Consider the following 18,103-nt stretch of genomic DNA (forward strand, 5'->3'; position numbering starts at 1 on the left):
CGCAATTTCCCCACCCCCGCCCAAGCCACAAGATCTCAGACAATTCCGCGCTCGCATAATCTTGCCCCGTCGATCTTCCCAACCACCTGGCAAAAGCGGTGCGAGGCATATCTTCTATGATCCGAAAGTCAAATACTCCTTTCGGTTCGCTCATTCGCAATTGTAACCCATCTAGTCAGCAAAGCATCCATCTCATGAGATACACCCCAACGGGATGAGATAGAGTTCAGAGTTATCTGAAGAGAGTTAATCTCATACATCAGATTCTTGGTTTTGGAAGGGTGAGCTGTCTTTGCATACGTGCAGCTAAGAAAAGCTTGCATCGAAGGATCTGCGAGATGTCCTGACTCGCTCATATTCCAAACACTCTCCCATGTGAAATCCTTCGGGGTGGTAATCAGGGAGAAGCCAGCAAGGCACTGTGCGCTGTATATTGTTGCCACGGCGAATATAGCTGCCGGCAGATGAATACCACTTGAACGTCCCAAAGGCATCATTTCAACAATTTCTTGTATCGCCAAAGAGTGCAAGACGGCTCGCAAACTATCGGAACTCTGTGACCACACGGCAAGATCAAAACTTTCAACAGATACTTTGCTCGGCCCATGAAGGTCCTCAGCTATACCGTACGGTGCACATATGTTTTTGCTCAAAGCTGTAGAAGGAGTTGCTAAATCGAGGAAAATCGTGTGCCATCTGATCAACAATTCCATCTGGTCGGTCGATAGCGTGCTAGATGTTGACAAATATTGACTACGAAATTTCATGAGAGCTTGAGCAATATCGGCTTTCGTAGGAGTGCCAACAGCATTCCCTCGTGCTTCTAAATTGTCAGAGGCCAGAGACTGTAACCCTTCCAGAATGACTCGAAGAGTGAAGACTGAGGATGTGATACTGCCAGGTGGGAGTGGATGCGGGGAAAAGAGGTTGAGAAATAATTCCCGAAAACAACGAGGCGTGGAATCTTGCTTTTGCATTTCCCGAATCCAATCATCTGGTGTTGTTGCATCAAAAGCTGCATCGCTGCATGGGACGAAGAGGGGATTGGTAACATGCCGAGCACATGCGGCATAGCCGGAGAATTGAGCAATGTGTCCATCGAGCACATAGTGACCAAGCACACTGCTATTTTGGACCTCTCTGGCGGCGAACATCTTCCAACATTCCATCTTTTCTTCCTCTGGAGCATTCAGAGAGGGAACGATGAGGGGGCCGTCATTTGAGCTGAACACTAGAAATGGAGAATTAGCAGGTGAAATATGCAGATATAAGAAAACTCAAACGAGTCCTAGCTGACCAACATGCGGTGCAAAAGACATCGAAGAAGTGGCATGAAAGAACAACACGGAGAAATGGATCCAATCCTTATACTTACTACCACATTGTCTTGCCCAGTAGAATCCAAGTCCATGGAATGTCTGGCTTGTCATCCTTAGACTCTCGTTCTTCGACATCAGGGCATAAGTCTGTCCAAGGACTGCAGTCAAGACCAGTTGAACACCTTGGCAAGAGTCTCTTGGACCCTTCGTCGACATGAGATGCCTCCAATTAGTCGCGACGGCGATGTGTGCAAGTCTCCAAAGGGCTTCACCTTTCGGGACAGCATCTTTGGCTCCACAAAATAACGTGCCAAGTGCAATGATGTTCAGTAGTAGAGGATGACTTGACTCTCGAACGGTGAAAGTTGCCTCATGTAAGACTGGGAATGAGGGTATGAATTTATCAAAGAAAACATGCATACATGTGTCCAGAAAGGAGGAGGTGATACCCGTGTTTTGGATCTCGTTTGTCAAATTCGAAGATAGAACAGAAATGAGCCTGCTCATTTGCTGCATGGCTTGATGACCCTGGCCATTGTAATACACGTGATCTTCTCCTGTTGGCGATATCGTTGGGCTATTGGCACTGCCAAAGTTTGATGGGTCGAAATGCGTGACTGGCAATGTGACAGGCCAGCTCAAATCCGAAGTCAAAAACTCCAGCATGTCTTCGGAGTCATTCCAAAATGGCAGAGACCCATTTTCATGCTGATGAAGCGGTGCCGGATGTTCGATGAAAGGCTGTCGAGGCAAATTGGAGCTCATCCCTGAGGTAGCAGGACTAAAACTTGTAATGCTTCCGTCGTTGTTGTCTTCTGCGACAGGACCATGTTGAGTATGTGGACTACTATTTGTTACTGAGACACGTTGATGAAGTTTTCTGTGTCGTGCAAGGACATCCTGCCTGCCAAAGCCTTTTGAGCAATCCGGGCATGAGAATGGTTTGTGCTTCGAGTCTGAGAAGTTAGGCTTTTGGTTTGCAAATATGAATAAAAGGAGAACTTAACATACGGCTTCTTTCGTGTCTCTGCATAGCGGTCAGCGGTCTCACTTATGGCAACGACAGAGCTAAACATACTAACAAATGCTCTGCCTTCGCAAAAGCTCGTTGGCATGTAGCACAGCGAAACTTCTTTACAGCACGTGACTCATTATCTCCATGAGCTGGAGAGCCTTGATCGCTGGCACTCATAGCTGGTGTGATTATGAGCCTTCCCCATAGATCTCAAACTGGTCCTGGCTTTCCGATCTGGCTTTCGTCATTCGTTTTCGTCGCTTTTAGGATGGGATATATCAAATGCGGGGAAGATGAATGAGAATGTATCGAAGAGTAAGGACTAATTTTCATGAAAAGATGTACTTGTATCAAGGGGAAAGAGGAAGAATCGTCTCTGTCAGAATTACTTCAAGTTTGCACTCAAATCATGTTCTTGCTTATTGATTGAAGGCATCACGAAGAGGTTGGCATCCCAGAAAGCCGAGGTCCGTGCACTTAGCTTGTGCTCTACGCCTTCAACGTCTCAGTCCCGTTCAATTGCTCTTCTTCAACAGATCTTATTGTTTTCTTAATAAGAGTTTCCTTAAGAGTTTCAGGAACCAATTCTATTACACCATTCTCATACACATCTCACATCTCCTGAACTATAAAAAGATTTTTGCTGGCAATCAGCACAAAAATCATTTGATAGGTATTATCGGGACGAGGAGCGCGAGGTCCTTCAGAGCACCAAGCTATCTCGCTCTGATCTATTATTTTGCACTTGCAGGTCATGTCGGATGGAATCTTCGACGCCACTGAATCCTCGGAATCCAATTTCAGAGACCGAAGCATATCCAAAGCAACACATGAATCATGATGGCCGGGATATGATGATGCTGGACACTCATCTAGAACACGAACCTATTAGCCTGCTAGAAGGGTTGTATCTACATCTATTCCACATATGAGAAATGTCCATGTGGACTTCCACGCCTCTTTTAGCGGATGTGGAACAGAGGTCGCATTTCCCCACATTGCGCCCCCTTCTTCACCATTTCCCCACCTTCGCCTGCACCAGCATGCTCGGCAAACCGTCAGCGACGTGGGGACCACCCACCTGAAATTCGTTCCCCGCCGACAGAATCTGAGTTCTTTGCTTTAGCTTGGAGAAAGCTGCACTCCGCCACCGGTTCTGCATGACTTCAATCCTGCAACCGATAGTTAGTGGAGACTCGAATTCGTCGTTCGATGTACCTTCCAGCAACGATTATATAATTATTTGCCAGCGATCCTATTTCCTAGATTCGATCTCCTATTCATGAAAAGCTTGCGAAAGTTCTGCCATTTTCTTGGATTGTGAACCCTTGCCGATCTCAAGGATGGCCCCTCATTCAGATCATGAATCGGACGTATCGACAGTCGAAACCTCGCACGATGTAGACATTCCAGTCCTGATAGTCGGAGGAGGTCCAACTGGACTACTTCTCGCACACATGCTATCTCAACTAGGAGGTCGGTGCAATTGCTCTATAAAGAATATTTCTGATGATTAATAGTCAAGTCTCTAATCATCGAACGGTACCCCACACGTTTGGCTGCACCAAAAGCACATGCACTTTCGCCGAGGACGTTGGAAATATGCCGTCAATTCGATTTGGACGTGAATGAAATTAGAAGATTAGGTACGAATAGAGATGATGCTTACTGGGTAAACTTCGTGACGAGCTTGACTGGCAAGTATGTGGGAAGTTTGCCATATGAAAGAATGGACGCAGAAGTACTTGAGCAAACACCAACAGTAGGTTCATTATTGAAGCCATGCATAGAATCTTCATTAATTCAGAGGTCCATAGATGATCCATAACATTCCTCAGCCAGCGTTCGAACAATTTGTAGCTGCACGTCTGAAACGGGACGGGAAGGTAGAAGTGAGGAAGAATCATTCGTTCACGAGCTGCACGCAGGTAAGTGACTCTAGAGTTGATGAGTGTGATCCAAAATCTGACTATTTCAAGATAGGTGACAAAGTCTTTACGAGAGTAGAAGATCGTAGTCTCAATAGAACGTATGAGATCCGCTCACGACATGTTATTGCTTGTGATGGCGCCAAAAGTAAAGTGAGAGAGATATTAGGTATCGAATGCGAAGGGGAATCGTCATGTAAGTCGAAGAAATCCTAGAGGCCAACATCGCCTGACGTTTTCCAGACGAAACTATGATGACCATACACTTCAATGCAAATATTAGGTCTGTGGTGGGTGAGCAAGTCGGAATGCTGCACTGGGTCATGGACCCAGAAGTTTCAGGCTTCATTATTGGATACGACTTGGACGACAATCAAGTTCTCATTTGCAACTTTGATGTAAGTTGAACTTTCATACTATAATTGGCGCTTACTGACATTGAAAAGTCGGAGAAACATCCTGTGGGGAGTTGGAATGAGGAACATGCTCACAGAGTCGTGACAGCAGCAATTGGGAAATCCATCCCCTTCGACGTCCTTAGTTGGCGGCCTTGGATCCTCAGCAGAAAGGTGGCCGAACACTACCATCAAGGCAATGTCTTCTTGTGAGCCATATCTTAATTTTCACACCATGTCATCGGCTGACGATAACAGAGCTGGTGATGCTGCTCATGCATTCCCTCCAACAGGAGGATTGGGTCTGAACACAGGCCTTGCAGACGTTCACAACCTAGCCTACAAACTCGCATCCCTCCACCAAAACAACGCCAACCCCTCTCTTCTCTCAACCTATCAAACCGATCGTCGCCAGGTTGCTATGATCAGCGCGCAACAGAGCGTCAAGAACGGCAAGAAAATTTTTGGACTACTCAAGACTCTCGGCACTACCGACCCAGACATCGAAATTGCGAAGAAGAATCTATATCAACGCATCACGGACCCTACAACTCGTCTAGAAGTCCTGAAAGGCATTGAGGGCCAAAGAGAGCACTTCGATAACCTTGGACTACATATCGGCTACGTATATGGCGACACCGAGATTCCTGCCAGTGCGTCACTTTACGTGCCTTCGTACCGAGCTGGTGCTCGACTTCCTCATGCCTGGCTTTCAGGTGCTCCGAAGGGCTTGCATCTACCGGAGGTTCCACCCATTGACAATTCATACGTCTCGGAATTCAAAGCAGACGTGCTGGCACAGAAACAGTACTCGACATTAGATCTTTGTGCTTTTGATGCCTTTACGATATTTTACTCTTCGGCCTCTGAAGCACATTGGGAAGAAGTACTTGCTCAACTCCGGTTGAGCTTTCCTAAGTCCTTGAAGATCAATGCTGCTGTTCTTGGGAAGGACTTCGAACTTGTTCCTGGTGCTAGGAAACATGAGTGGGTGATGGGTTTGCAACTTAACCACGGCGCTGGGGTATTGGTCAGACCTGATCAGCATATCTTGAATTGCTATGGGAAAGAGACGAGTGTCGAAGAAGTGATTAAAGGCTTGAGGAGTCATTTGGGTCTTTGAACAGGACATTTGGCGAGCAACCATTCCAACGTACAGTACTTTAAAATGGAGAATGGACAAAAGGACGAGAATTGAAGCGCTGTCGTTGTCGAATTCTGAAGCGACGAGCGGCACCAAAAGATCCCAGAATATAGACCTAGTGGCTGAGAAAGCGAGTGTAAACCACACATGATTGAAACAGTACGAAGATTTTTGGTGTTCAATGTTAAGGCAGCTGCCCAACATTCAGAGGCTGAGATGTTTCCAGATCCAAGACAAGCTTTCAGGTGATCAAAGTCCCATACGAGATGAGGATTGATGTAGCAGCCAGAAATGGAAGGGAATCTATTGGCATGTAGTGTTAGAACAAGCTTCACTTCCAACGATCATATGAACAGAGAGCCACTTGGCAATTCAATCCGGAAGACGTTGCATTCTTAAAATCACCATCTCACCTCAAGGAAACGACAAAGCCATGATGTACAACCCAATTGAATTGTACTGATTACTGCTCCACACGAAAAAACTCCCTCGCAACCAGAGCAAGAAAGCAATCGCATCAAAGCACAATCAATAATAGGTATCTATGCAATCCCCAATCCAAAGCACCAAGCTATCCTTCCCAGCCATCCATCCATCCAGGCAGAGTAAGCTATGCAATGTACCCATCCATATGCCTAGCCATCCTTCCCTATGTACAATGCTTGCTAGGGTAGGCTATGCGTCTGTTGTTGAAAAATGTAGTAGAAAGAGGGCAAGCTATCCTTCCCATACCAGGGTAAGCTATACCATGCGATGCACCAGCGCCGAAAACCATCCTATCCACTCAAACGCCATATATCATCAGAAGAAAAGAGATAGTCCAGCCATCGACGTCTTCCACTTAGATGAGCTCAAAACCATCATCCTCATCGTTGGCCAAGCTCTTGATGTTGGATGGCTCACTCTTCACGATAGTCGCTCTCTGCTTTGGGCTCTTCTTCTTCTTGCTAGCGAGAACGGTAGTCTCGCCCTCATTGTCAAGAACCTCGTACTCGCCCTTCACAATCTTATCGGTCTGCTCAGCAACCCACTTCTTCTCAGCCAACTCAACAAGTCCACCGAGATCAACATTACGGCCAGCAACACCTGGGCTTGGACCCTTGTTATCGAAGCTGTACAAAATCTCGGCATCGGTAGCACGGATAGCGGTTTGGATTGGAGAGTGTGTGTTGTTGACGTGTTGAGGGAGTAACTCGAGGAGAGACTTGGAGAGTGCAGAGATAGTATGATCGTTGGCATCAACAAGCGCATCTGCCTTGTGGAGAGTACGAGTTTGATCATAGTGACCATGTGGCTTTGGGACTTTGTTGGCATGGGACTTGTGATCGGTGCTACTAGGTATGTCAGTCAGGATAATATCGATGTAGTAAGGTGGTACTAACGTCCATTGCTTCATCGGACGGACCTTCATCCGCTGTTGCTCACTGCCACCGATGAACTCATTGTCCCAGTTGATACGGACTCCTGCAGAGGGGCGTTGACCGTTGCTCCACTTCTGGTTATGCTCTTTGTCGCGCTTGTAGCCCAGGCGTTCAGAACGGAGGTCGCGGTGCTCGATGGAAGAAAGAGGAGCTGCAGATGTAGCAGACATATTCGAGTAAATTGTCGAGTTGGTTGTTTGCGTTGCGAGAATGGTTTGTGAGTTGCGAAGTGTTGACGTGATGTTGGCTTTATGAGTCAAGGACTAGTCCCCGCTACCTCTTTGTCCTCGATTCGCAATTTCCAAGATAGGCTAGAAAGTTCCAAACTGAGACTCTTTCAAGTCGATAAAGCGAGGTACGAATGAATGCGTAGATAAAAAGGAGTTGTAGGTGGTTATAAGTAAATCGTCTATCGAAACAAGGGAAGTCACAAGTCACCAAATGACTGTCTTCCCGAGTCACAGGAAATTGGTGGGCTTAGATATCGATGTATTGGGAAGGCGCAGACCAGACCACACACAGTCAAGTGGTGATTCTAATGACGAGTTTCCCGTTGCAAGACAAAGAGATTGGGGTGGCCGTGTCGGATCCGGCGAGTGAGTCAAACGAGGCTGACCTGATAAAGAGAGTTGGATAATTGACAAATGAATGGGATTATCCGTGGAAATGAAGATTGAACGAGATGATGATGATTAGAGAAAAGAGACGTGATAGCGGGATATGGTTGTATTCTTGTTATGATTGATGATTGGGAAGAGAAGGAAGAAAGGGGAGAGGGGGGATGGGACGCGTCTCGTTCTTATTTACCTGCTAAGAGTGTTAAGGTTATCAGACAAGGCACGCTCATGCTCACGCTCACGCTCCGAGTCCGATAAGCGATGCCGCCGTCATCAGCTCCTCACTGCCACTGCCTCATTCCAAGGTCAGTCAGTCAAGCTTATGACCTCGGTGTCACCGGACCCGGGGAGTCGAGCGAAACTGTAACAGAAACACATTGGCCTGTCGCCCAGGCACGAGTTGGAATGGGTGTGTGAGGGAGCTGGAATACGTGGAGGGAGATTGCGACTTTGCCGCGGGCTGAATCAGTGATGGAAGCTGGTGCAGCTGCAGGAGGGAGTGTTTCGGAAGCTTCAGCAGCGATAAAGCTCCATTGTGATGGAATCGTGCATTTCATGTCATGCACGGCGATAAGAACGAACTCGCTGCCAACCAGACGAGACATGTGTGCGCCCGCCCGAACCGAGGGGTAATTGAGGAGTCCAGTACATTGACGCGCGCAGAGTGCAGAGAACAACGCAGTCATTGTCTGATCCATGAGAATTGCTTCTTGACGGCGTGATATTGAATGTAGGCTCCAACATCATCTGCGCAGTGGCTGTTCACAATGTGAAGGCAGACCTCGATCATCGGATCACGTGCAGCCCCATCTAAATTTAGCAGCATTTCCTTATCATTATCAAACGCGTCTCGCCTTGCTTTGCTTCCATGTTTGTCGCTTTGCCTCAAGCTGGTCAGCATCGAACGTCACGCCCGGTCTAGGCCGTCAAAGTACACAAAGCACTTCCTTGCAGTCGGTAGAAAGGACGTCATCCGAAGAGCCTGTATGAGCGAGTGCTGCAAATGCCACCGGATCTGGGACATCACTTTCTCCAAGACCATCCCCACTCCAGCCACCTGCAGATTCAAGGTCAACTGACCCACCTACGCCATCAGCCTGTGTCTTGAGAATCTTCCTCTTGAATGACTGGAGCACGTGTGGGAAGGCTAGCTTGAAGCCTGAAATTTGAGGATTGAATTTTAGTTGAAGCTTAAAAATTGAAGCCTGAGGTTGAAGATATACTATGAATAGAGTTTATTTGTTAAAACCGTCTGGAACCATCTAAAACCTAGACGGTGGTCAAAACCAAACCAAACCAAACCACCCATTGGGAGCGCTGCCTCAGACTCCCTCATTATACCCTGAACGAACAACGTCCAAGTTCTCAACACCACGGCCACAATACACGTCCTACACCCAAAGCCCATCTCTCATCCTCGAGAACCGATCAGTTCTCGACCCCGCACATCGCACCACATGCCTCCGGATCGGGGTCCTTATGCTCTGCGCAGCTCTTGTCTCCCTTACAGTGCCTTGCAAATTATAGGGCCCATCATTTTCAGTTTACTTTGCTTATATGAGATGAAAACTCTGAAGTTCTTGTTCATCCCGATAATTTTGATTCAGTTGGGTGATACGGTTGCGCGCTTGGCGCTGGCGGATTTGATAATGAATAACGCTTTATGGCTCGGGATTATGTTTCTCCTGCGTCTTAGACAAGCCACGATCTAGAAATAAAGAAAGTTGTGCCGATCACTACTAAGAGACTTACTTGTGTCATCTTTCGACGCATACTCTTACACATTTCAGACACATGGCCGTCTTCCTGGCTGCGCAATCTTGCCTTTGTTTTAAGTTTGGAATTCTTCCCGTCAACACGATTTCGAAACTCTTTGCCTCTAGGAAGTATAATAAACTAGATTTATTTGCGATTTCTTCTACAACCAGAACATTTCATTTTTCTAGAATACCAGATTACTCGAACATTCATATTTCACCGATCGACAAGGCATAATGGAACGCCAGCCCCTCCACAATGTAGAGCCACTCAAATGCTGGCATTGTGATTGGCCAAATTCGATGTATAGTGAGTTTTCTGTGGCATGCAACGGATGGACTCTACCAACTCGAATCCAAGAGCTCGAGACTGAAGTGCGTATCGAGTGGGAAAAGTTTGTGATACCAGCAAACTATCCCGAAGAAGCGAAAAGCAGGCTGATGAGAGATGCTATGGTGGCTATTGCAAACAACAGAAATGTTGCAATTCTTGGGGTTCAATTCAAGAGATCTCGAGCTCACTTGGGTCGAGAGAAAGAGAAAACGGCGGTCTTCTTATACAGAGCTGGGGGAGATAAGAGATTGTCGAGTTCGAGCAATAAGGGACACGCCAGCTCTAGGGAGTGGCAGTCAATCAAAACCGACCATGATCCCGTTCGGCTTGACTTTAAGGAGATAGTGGGGAAAGAGACTCAGATCGTCACTTATTCATATACATGTCAGGATTCAGACGTTCTTCTTTCTTGCTGCAAACACTAACTTATAAAACAGTGCCAGAAGCCTTTCCAAAGCTCAAGCCGCTTACGACAGTTGGAGAAGGAGAGACAGATATGTAACGCCTAGATAGGCTCGTTGATTGGTATGGTGATATGAAGTAGAGTAGTGCAATATATTGAAGTCAAAGATAATAACTAAGTTGAGCACGAGGCTTTCAAAAGTAGGAAGAGAACTCTAAACTGTATACCTCTTTCCTCCCCAAGAATCATAATAGTGAGTAGAATCAGAAAGAACCGAGCCAAACTTTAACCAACTTCATTACGTGGTCTAGGGTCTCCTGTCAGGTGACCCCTGGTCACCCAACTGAGCCTAAGGTTCACTGACACACGTAATCCAGAATAATTAGAAATAGCGATCAGTCTAGGTTGGCGAATATTAATCGAGACTTGCATGCTTCGATTTGTGATTATTGATTTTATTAAACCACCGCAAGAAGTCCCTCTCATATTTCGGAAATTTTTTGCGGCCGTCTTCTTCATCGTCTTCAGAATCTGTAGAATCCACATCAAATATATCCAGATGTTCATCCTCCTCCAACCCAAGATCAACATCTCGATATTCTTGGGGCCATGGTTGGCAGGCACAGAATGGCGGTCCGAACCAACGGTTTTTTGACTTCTCCGGCTTATGTACGCTGGAAGTATGATTTCCTGCACGCCTCCATGCCTTGGAAACTTGTGATACGGGCTTGAAAACCTTTTCATAGTCCTCAACACTATATCCAGGGTGACAAAGATCCTTGACGCCTAGTATATAGTCAAGATCGGAGCGCCTGCGTTCTGCCCACCATGGATAGAAGCCAGCAAGTTCCCAATCAATAATTGCTGAGACCTTGTACTTCTTTTCTTCGTTGTCGTCTGAAATGAAGACATTCTCAGAATGCAGATCACCGTGGGTTAAAACGTATGGTCCGCCCCTTGGAAAATTCGCCTTAAGCTGGGCTACTTTTTCGTCGGCCTCTTTAATCCACGAGGTCATTGTATCTTGATCAGCATTCTCACCCCCGTTGCGAAACCAGAGATCCGATAAAAATCCTTTACGCATCGCCGGAGTTAGATTTTCTAGCCACTGTTCCTCGTCGCGTCCCGTCTTAATGCATGCGTGCGAATTGCAATACCCAAGAAAGGGATCGCGAAGCTCTGAGCCATCTACTTTTTGCATGTGCGGCCTAGTAATCTGGCGCCACTCCTTAATACAATTCGTCAAGTCTTGTCTTACGTCGTTTTTCTGCTCTTCCGTAAGGGTATCCCAGATTGCTTCTATAGTGCTTCCTTTTGCCCGAGACATGATAGTAAAGTGGAACTTATCATTTGGCCCACCAAATTTATGCATTTCTACAAGAGGCATATTTGGCTTCTCTTCTCGAAGAAATTGCTGCGCTACATAGTCGGTTTCCCACACACTGGTGGGGTTGTTGGGCTCATCCCTAAGCATCCAAGGACCGTTTGGGCCAAGGTCCCAAATAGCAGAATTGCCGCGAAGGTGAAAGACCTTTAAACGTGAAGTATACCCCCCAACCCCGAGCTGATGAGTAGTAGTCCAGCCGCAATTATGGCATAGTTGCTTATGGCTCCCCCTTGCTCTACAGGCCTCTCCTGACATAGGCGCAAATGCACCTCGGTCACGTTTGCTAACCCTTACGTCATGCACCATGTGAACGAGATCGGCACTCTCTATTCCAGGATGGTCTATGTCATACAAAGTTAGCACTGAAGTATTCTGTAGTCGATATTTACTTACAAGTATTATCAAATTCTCTTTTGTCTCGGATGACGTTTCTAGGGAATCTGATCCTTAGTTTCTCAACTTCGAGCTTGACATCGGCGCCGGAGTCGACGTTGTCACAATTACTATATGCATCCTCCGACATATTGAGTTAATTGAAAGAAGAAAAAAGATATTCAAGCAAAATGGCGCAGCTTTATACATTTCAAGATCAAAGAAATAATAACAAAAGCTGCGGAAAACGTATATATTAAACGTTTGCGGAAAAGAATAAAGGAATCTCGGGAAAATAATTATTATCAAAGGATACTAAGAAAATGTATTCCCGATAAAAACAAAGACCGGGCATTGCATTCCAGTTAATTACGTAGGATCAGGTCCCAGATATCTGGGAGAGGGAGGTACACCGTACACAGAAAAGGTTGTCAGAGCTGCAGGAGTGGCATGCCAGAGACTAGAGTCTCATGCATTGTATGTCCTGGAAACGATTATAACTCCAACATATTAAAACTCGTTAAAAAATATTAGTCATGTCTTGCATTAATTCTATACTCAAAGCTCGGAGTTCATCTCAGACAAAATAATATCGCCAAATAAATTGAAGAAAGACAAAAGATGGAGCAAATCCCCGAAAAGTTCAAGAAGCCGAGTCGATACATTGATAAAATTCCAAGATCCTGTATTTCCTGAACATTTTATCAAAGTAAGTCTCTGCAACAGAGTCATCGAAGTGAAATCGAATAATAAAGAGCGCGTAAGCCGTACACGTGGACCATGGGACATGGGTCGATCAGGTCGAATGTCTCTTCTGTGTAAGATGTATATATTGTGGGGTAGAGGTAGCGAAAGCGATATATTGTCATGAAGAAATCGCAGTGAAGAGAAGTCTGAATACGTAAGACAAGTTGTTCAAGATCCCTTCACCACACACATTATCAGAGGTATAACTAGTTGACGCATTCCACCCATTGTCAAATAGTAGATAAGAAGAGACATCATAGTGAACCTGATCCACTTTGGCCTCGCAGCTGCTTGCGCCTTTGGGAACTTGTCTGCAGACGACTACGTTCGTAATGGCGGTAGTACTGAGAGTTGCATTCTTGCCTTGAGACGTCAGACTATCAATGTAGTAGAGACGGAACTGTAAAGTAATAGTAGTAGTTCCCGGCCCCCAGAAGCTTCTACCGGGAAGAGCTTGGAGGGTACATAAGTGCCTGTAAAAGGTAAGGTTCGCGCAAGCGGGAGATCGGTCTTTTACGTGCAGGCTGGAGGTCAAGGATCCTACATCAAATTCGTTGAAAGCAACATATACGCCTTCGGGACATTTGAGGTTATATACAGATGTTGTCTCTGACTGGCTGTTGGCGGTGACGAATAACTGTAGAGAAGCGAATACTTTGGAGTGCACGTCTTGACTAATGGCACCCCATACAATAGCGCTGGAATTCAACAAAGGGACAATGTAACTTCCTGCCACGTTGATTGCAAGATCGAGATTCAAATTCAAGACGGTGGAAGGCTTAGAGTCTGTTCGAAGAGAGCCGAGCGGATCTATCGTCGAAGTCCAAGTACTGTCGAGGAATGCTTGCTTTACCTTTGTAAGAGTTGCATTCATTGTTCCCAAAAAGTAACAACCAACACATTGACCCTGCGGTGTTCCGATAGGAGAAGCCACATCAGAGCCACCGGCATTTGTACTGAATCTGTTGTTAGAGCGCTCCATTTCGGGAACATGGCAATACTTACAACTTTAGTCATTGTCCAGTGTCAATGACAGATCAACGGTCACAGTTCCCCGGTCAATGATGACATGTCTTCGCGATGCAATGAGGGGGAAAGTGTACCTCTTGGGCCACAGCCAACCTTGCAGCGAGTCGGAGCAAGGAGAGGAATGGGAGCTTCATATTGGTCTTATGTGGATTGTAATGTATAGATGGAGTGTGTAAACTGGAGTTGAGGAAATGATGCGGTTGACTAGCTGGGGATTTGAAGGATTTGAGGGTATTGGAACGTTAATGTAAGTGAGGGAACTTACAAGAGATCATAGCGAGGGAGGGGTTCGAGGAAATTGGAGTCAGCTCAAGCCAGGACGGTGAACAGAAGGGACTCCAACTCCTGCAGGAGCCAAAATATTTTTCGTAAAGTTATTTATTCGAAAATCGTATAATCATATATATTAGCTCATAATATTTCCACGATTAAAAACAATAGCCCCGCAGCAAACGCGATTCTCTCCAGAAGCAGCACTCAATGGCACATTGCTCTTCACCATGCAATCTCGACTTCACGATTCCCAGAAAGTAGCCATAGACTTTAAAGACTCCTTTGCCGTGTTCCTTCGTTTCCGGGTGATAACCCGAGATGCTCTCTGTCGATTGAAGGATATTCTAGTTGGAGATCTTCCGATGACTCATGTTCCAGGAAGCGCAAGACAGAGAAGAGACATTTATTCTACTTGAGACGTCAACATCCTACGACGTGTACGATATTTACTTCGGGCAATTTTCGACGCTTGGAAGAAGACCCCTATTAACGGTACCGCTCTACTCGTGCTGGGATGGGCATGTATTTTGAAGGCGAGCTTGCCAGAGAGACAGCGTCTCTTCTTACACTATGAGCCGCTTGGCAGTCCTTCCAGATCTGTGAAAACATGCACAGGCACTCAATTCTCATTCAAGGCATTTTTTACCAAAACCAATTCTCCGTGTCACGATACAAATTTTTATACGCAAACGGGGATCTGTATGCATGAACAATATATATCAACTAGTCAGACTGGTTATTTTTGAATTTCAATCCGCCCCCAATAAGCTATAAGTTCCACCGTCCAGACCCAGGATTCAACACAGCGAAATTCCCTGGCAATTCGAGCCACTTACTACTTCGTGACGTATCCTTGACCTGAGAATGACATATGTTTTCGGAGAAGTCATCATCAATTGGCGCATCTTAAAGTCGATATTATGCAGTTCCCACACCCAAGCACCGCACAATCTTCGTTGTCGTCGCACGCATGGTCGAAGCAGTATAGGGGAGGCTGGTTACCACCGCAGCAGACGTCTGGATCTGGGGTCTCCTTGTTCACTAATTATTATAAGTGTTACAAAGGATGCTTGGATATCTACTTACTGTATGGTTGTTGCGGACAGACATAGCTTGTCTAGCACTGGGACCACTCGCCGCGGCAACCACTGCAATACCAGCACCGATGGTGAATAACACTGTGACCTTTGGTAGGTACATTTCGAATGAGGAAGTATTCGTGGTATGTTTCGAGGAATGGGAATGAATTAGATTTGGTTCACAAAAGTGATGCGTGAGAGCAAAGTGAGGATGTAGCTGTACAGCGGGGGATCAAAAGACAACAGCTGCTACTTATAGCCGTGGAATTAATAGTGTAACCCTACGCCGTACTGAAAAATAAGAGCAAATGAGCTGATTGCTAATAGTGTCCCACTGACCTTTGGGAGTGGCCTATTCCGCTACGTACAGGCTTGTTGCACCCCGTTCATCGGATACGGATTTTCATCGGAATTCTTTCCAATTCCATGGAACTAGAAGAGATTCATCGGGCTTTTTCCATGAAATCTTTCAAGCAGTAAAACTACTAAATAATTAGTTGTAAACTCACTACCCTTACTACCTTCACCACTCTCACCACTCTCACCACTCTCACCACTCTCGCCACTCTCGCCACTCTCGCCACTCTCATTATGATACAACGTGCGGTACAACACAATGTAGTAGTGTAGTGAGTACAGTGAGCACAGTGAGCGCAATGAGTGCAGTGAATACTATAAGTGCCACAAGGATACTAGTTTTCAATTTTAAAAGCGTTTGTTTTTAAGAAAACTAACCTTGAAAATTCCATGGAAAAAGCTCGATTGGAGTGGCCTGTACGTAGCGGAATAGGCCACTCCCGAAGGTTAGTGGGACACTATTATATACCTATATCATAAAATTTCAATATTTGATCCTGAACTTAGACTTCATTCACTCATTGAAGGTTGGTGGATGTTGGTGGATGTCATATGATGGATGAGAGTGCATGTTGGATATCCAATATTGGGGCTGGTAGCAGGTTGGTGCTTAAGTACCTTCCGGAAGTAGAACCACATATGAGGTCATGTCAATAGGTATCTTCCGCCATTGGTAGAAGGCAACATAATGTAGTCAGGTTATGATCACAAGTTTATTGGTACCACCATCAGGATACTTGCTTCGTTGCCATGCGGTATTTGAATGATTGGGTAGATCTTATCTCTTCCCGTCTTCCAGGTTTACTTTTGTTACATTGAGGTCATTAATCATAACTTCAATGGCATTGGCACCACAGGTTTACTTTGTTACTATTCCATGGTTGGGCAGATCGTTGTATCTGCCCATCTTCCAAGTTTTTTGTTCTATTCAGGTCGTGATTGGGTTTATCTTAGCCAATGACTATGGATACTGATGAATTTTTGAGGAAGTACAGCCCACAAAGATAGTCATGGTGGTATGGGAGATCTCGAGTTAGACGGAACTTTCCCGCAGCGATTTTGGATGCCCCATTGCGTAGTGTTCAGCAGCCTTGAACCTCATGCAGCTAGCCGAGGAAACTGCCACCTGTGAGGCAAACTTGAGTGAACATAATCCCACAACCCACCCCATAACTCATTTACTGTCTTCAAAATATTGTCCAACGGAGTAGGGCTACACACAATTACAGCAATATGGAGACAGGCTCCAGTCTCGTGGAATCTTGCATTTTCTCGCAGCAGGTTTCTGCGGAGAGTTCTGTTGACGAGGTAGAAGCAGTGCCGACAGTCTGTCAATTTACACTTGAATTCGTTGTCATCGCCATGTCAGACGGTAAAATTCATGTCTTCGATATCCATGGAACGAGCAAGGAGACATTGTCAACTTCGTTAGGTACTATCTGGGCTCTGAATCTACGGGGAAATACACTTGCAAGTGGAGGGACCAATAATTCCATTGAGATCTGGGATGTATCCACATGGTCAGTGATATTCTGAGTTATAAACCTGGCAGTTCGCAGCTGGAGACTATCAATCCTTTCTCATCAATGGCAATTTGGAATTAATGGATAGCTAACAAGTTTTGTGATCAATAGCGAGCGAAAGCAGATCTTGGAAGGACATACCTCCACGGTTCGGTGTATCGTTCTACTCAGCGACAAGAATAGAATGATCTCTACATCACGCGATACTACGATTCGCGTCTGGAATATCAGGGAGAGTATCTGTGAAGATGTTTTGGCCGCGCATGCGGGCACAGTTCGAGCTGTTGCGATGTCCACTGCTGAAAACTTTTTTATATCAGGAAGTCATGACGGCACAGCCTGTGTTTGGCGTATTACAGATAATGGACTCAGACGCTTACATACACTTGAAGGTCATAAGAAGCCAATAACTTGTGTTCTGTTTGTGGGAGACAAAGATTCGCGGGCTGTGACAGCTGGGATGGATTGTTATCTTCGTTTGTGGGACTTTGAAAATGGGTAAGACTTTCTGTTACTCGCATCTTCTGGTATTGCATCAAGTAGATTTAATTCTACAGCTACGAGAGACTGATTCTAAATAGCACATGTTTAGCTTCTTTCGAAAGCCAATCCACCCCCATCAACCAAATTCTTAAAAAGGACGAGGGACTTATCACATCTGATGCTTCGGGGTGCGTCAGTGTATGGTCAACCAAAGATGCTCTGGAGCTCGTTCACCGATTTCAGACGCACTCTCTGGGTGTCGTAAGCTTGGATTTTAGCGGCAGCAAAATAGTCAGCGGAGGAAAGGATGGGTTAGTGAGGTTCCGAGATCTGGAGAGTGGACATCTGCAAGAACGATTGAAAGACGCTTCAGCTGTTTGGAAAGTGGGTTTTCTTGGAAGTGATCGTGTAGCCTTGGTCATATCCCGTGATGGAAGGACTATGATAGAGATTTGGAATACCAGTTGAAGTAGAATTGAGAATACCTAGGGTAGAATCCATAGTGAAGCGAAAGCAAGAT

General features: G+C 45.8%; 8 protein-coding genes across 8 annotated transcripts; 3 read left to right on the top strand and 5 right to left on the bottom strand.

The window, feature by feature from the left end:
- Positions 1–46: 46 nt before the first annotated feature.
- On the bottom strand, positions 47–2,511 carry LY89DRAFT_784146 (uncharacterized protein; the record flags this gene model as incomplete). Its single annotated transcript, XM_018222753.1, has 4 exons — positions 47–1,231; positions 1,376–2,275; positions 2,331–2,346; positions 2,398–2,511. 4 exons carry the CDS (start codon positions 2,509–2,511, stop codon positions 129–131), a joined length of 2,133 nt encoding a protein of 710 aa, XP_018068506.1. The 3' UTR covers positions 47–128.
- Positions 2,512–3,529: 1,018 nt separating this feature from the next.
- On the top strand, positions 3,530–5,962 carry LY89DRAFT_620457 (3-propionate hydroxylase). Its single transcript, XM_018210915.1, has 7 exons — positions 3,530–3,810; positions 3,855–4,096; positions 4,152–4,262; positions 4,314–4,458; positions 4,506–4,660; positions 4,709–4,866; positions 4,916–5,962. Exons 1-7 carry the CDS (start codon positions 3,678–3,680, stop codon positions 5,778–5,780), a joined length of 1,809 nt encoding a protein of 602 aa, XP_018068507.1. The 5' UTR covers positions 3,530–3,677; the 3' UTR covers positions 5,781–5,962.
- Positions 5,963–6,480: 518 nt separating this feature from the next.
- LY89DRAFT_130604 (uncharacterized protein) lies at positions 6,481–7,752 on the bottom strand. Its single transcript, XM_018205241.1, has 2 exons — positions 7,184–7,752; positions 6,481–7,135 (listed from the first exon to the last, which is right to left on the bottom strand). The coding sequence occupies exons 1-2, from the start codon at positions 7,390–7,392 to the stop codon at positions 6,643–6,645; spliced, it is 702 nt and encodes a 233-aa protein (XP_018068508.1). The 5' UTR covers positions 7,393–7,752; the 3' UTR covers positions 6,481–6,642.
- Positions 7,753–9,692: 1,940 nt separating this feature from the next.
- LY89DRAFT_130628 (uncharacterized protein) lies at positions 9,693–10,463 on the top strand. Its single transcript, XM_018205242.1, has 2 exons — positions 9,693–10,314; positions 10,368–10,463. Exons 1-2 carry the CDS (start codon positions 9,834–9,836, stop codon positions 10,430–10,432), a joined length of 546 nt encoding a protein of 181 aa, XP_018068509.1. The 5' UTR covers positions 9,693–9,833; the 3' UTR covers positions 10,433–10,463.
- Positions 10,464–10,748: 285 nt separating this feature from the next.
- On the bottom strand, positions 10,749–12,243 carry LY89DRAFT_698593 (uncharacterized protein; the record flags this gene model as incomplete). The annotated part of the gene is made up of 2 exons (XM_018216993.1): positions 10,749–12,061; positions 12,114–12,243. 2 exons carry the CDS (start codon positions 12,241–12,243, stop codon positions 10,749–10,751), a joined length of 1,443 nt encoding a protein of 480 aa, XP_018068510.1.
- A 714-nt stretch (positions 12,244–12,957) lies between these two features.
- Positions 12,958–14,002, bottom strand: LY89DRAFT_671529 (uncharacterized protein; the record flags this gene model as incomplete). Its single annotated transcript, XM_018213223.1, has 2 exons — positions 12,958–13,839; positions 13,943–14,002. 2 exons carry the CDS (start codon positions 14,000–14,002, stop codon positions 12,958–12,960), a joined length of 942 nt encoding a protein of 313 aa, XP_018068511.1.
- Positions 14,003–14,843: 841 nt separating this feature from the next.
- On the bottom strand, positions 14,844–15,815 carry LY89DRAFT_686676 (uncharacterized protein). Its single transcript, XM_018215340.1, has 2 exons — positions 15,228–15,815; positions 14,844–15,174 (listed from the first exon to the last, which is right to left on the bottom strand). Exons 1-2 carry the CDS (start codon positions 15,339–15,341, stop codon positions 15,034–15,036), a joined length of 255 nt encoding a protein of 84 aa, XP_018068512.1. The 5' UTR covers positions 15,342–15,815; the 3' UTR covers positions 14,844–15,033.
- A 929-nt stretch (positions 15,816–16,744) lies between these two features.
- Positions 16,745–18,072, top strand: LY89DRAFT_686677 (WD40 repeat-like protein). The gene is made up of 3 exons (XM_018215341.1): positions 16,745–17,097; positions 17,212–17,598; positions 17,682–18,072. Exons 1-3 carry the CDS (start codon positions 16,811–16,813, stop codon positions 18,049–18,051), a joined length of 1,044 nt encoding a protein of 347 aa, XP_018068513.1. The 5' UTR covers positions 16,745–16,810; the 3' UTR covers positions 18,052–18,072.
- Positions 18,073–18,103: the final 31 nt, after the last annotated feature.

This window comes from Mollisia scopiformis (genome assembly GCF_001500285.1).
Source record: "Mollisia scopiformis unplaced genomic scaffold LY89scaffold_17, whole genome shotgun sequence".
NCBI classification, from domain to species: Eukaryota; Fungi; Ascomycota; class Leotiomycetes; order Helotiales; family Mollisiaceae; genus Mollisia; species Mollisia scopiformis.

Bases quoted from the DNA above. Each gene is read 5' to 3' on its own strand.
- LY89DRAFT_620457 (XM_018210915.1), top strand. From the start codon at position 3,678: ATGGCCCCTCATTCAGATCATGAATCGGACGTATCGACAGTCGAAACC. The intron at 4,097-4,151 runs GTAGGTTCATTA...AGAGGTCCATAG, and splicing joins TACTTGAGCAAACACCAACA to ATGATCCATAACATTCCTCA. The intron at 4,263-4,313 runs GTAAGTGACTCT...GACTATTTCAAG, and splicing joins CGTTCACGAGCTGCACGCAG to ATAGGTGACAAAGTCTTTAC.
- LY89DRAFT_130604 (XM_018205241.1), bottom strand. From the start codon at position 7,392: ATGTCTGCTACATCTGCAGCTCCTCTTTCTTCCATCGAGCACCGCGAC. The intron at 7,136-7,183 runs GTTAGTACCACC...TGACATACCTAG, and splicing joins CGTCCGATGAAGCAATGGAC to TAGCACCGATCACAAGTCCC.
- LY89DRAFT_130628 (XM_018205242.1), top strand. From the start codon at position 9,834: ATGGAACGCCAGCCCCTCCACAATGTAGAGCCACTCAAATGCTGGCAT. The intron at 10,315-10,367 runs GTCAGGATTCAG...CTTATAAAACAG, and splicing joins CGTCACTTATTCATATACAT to TGCCAGAAGCCTTTCCAAAG.
- LY89DRAFT_686676 (XM_018215340.1), bottom strand. From the start codon at position 15,341: ATGTACCTACCAAAGGTCACAGTGTTATTCACCATCGGTGCTGGTATT. The intron at 15,175-15,227 runs GTAAGTAGATAT...TTAGTGAACAAG, and splicing joins CTGTCCGCAACAACCATACA to GAGACCCCAGATCCAGACGT.
- LY89DRAFT_686677 (XM_018215341.1), top strand. From the start codon at position 16,811: ATGGAGACAGGCTCCAGTCTCGTGGAATCTTGCATTTTCTCGCAGCAG. The intron at 17,098-17,211 runs GTCAGTGATATT...TGTGATCAATAG, and splicing joins ATCTGGGATGTATCCACATG to CGAGCGAAAGCAGATCTTGG. The intron at 17,599-17,681 runs GTAAGACTTTCT...GATTCTAAATAG, and splicing joins TTGTGGGACTTTGAAAATGG to CACATGTTTAGCTTCTTTCG.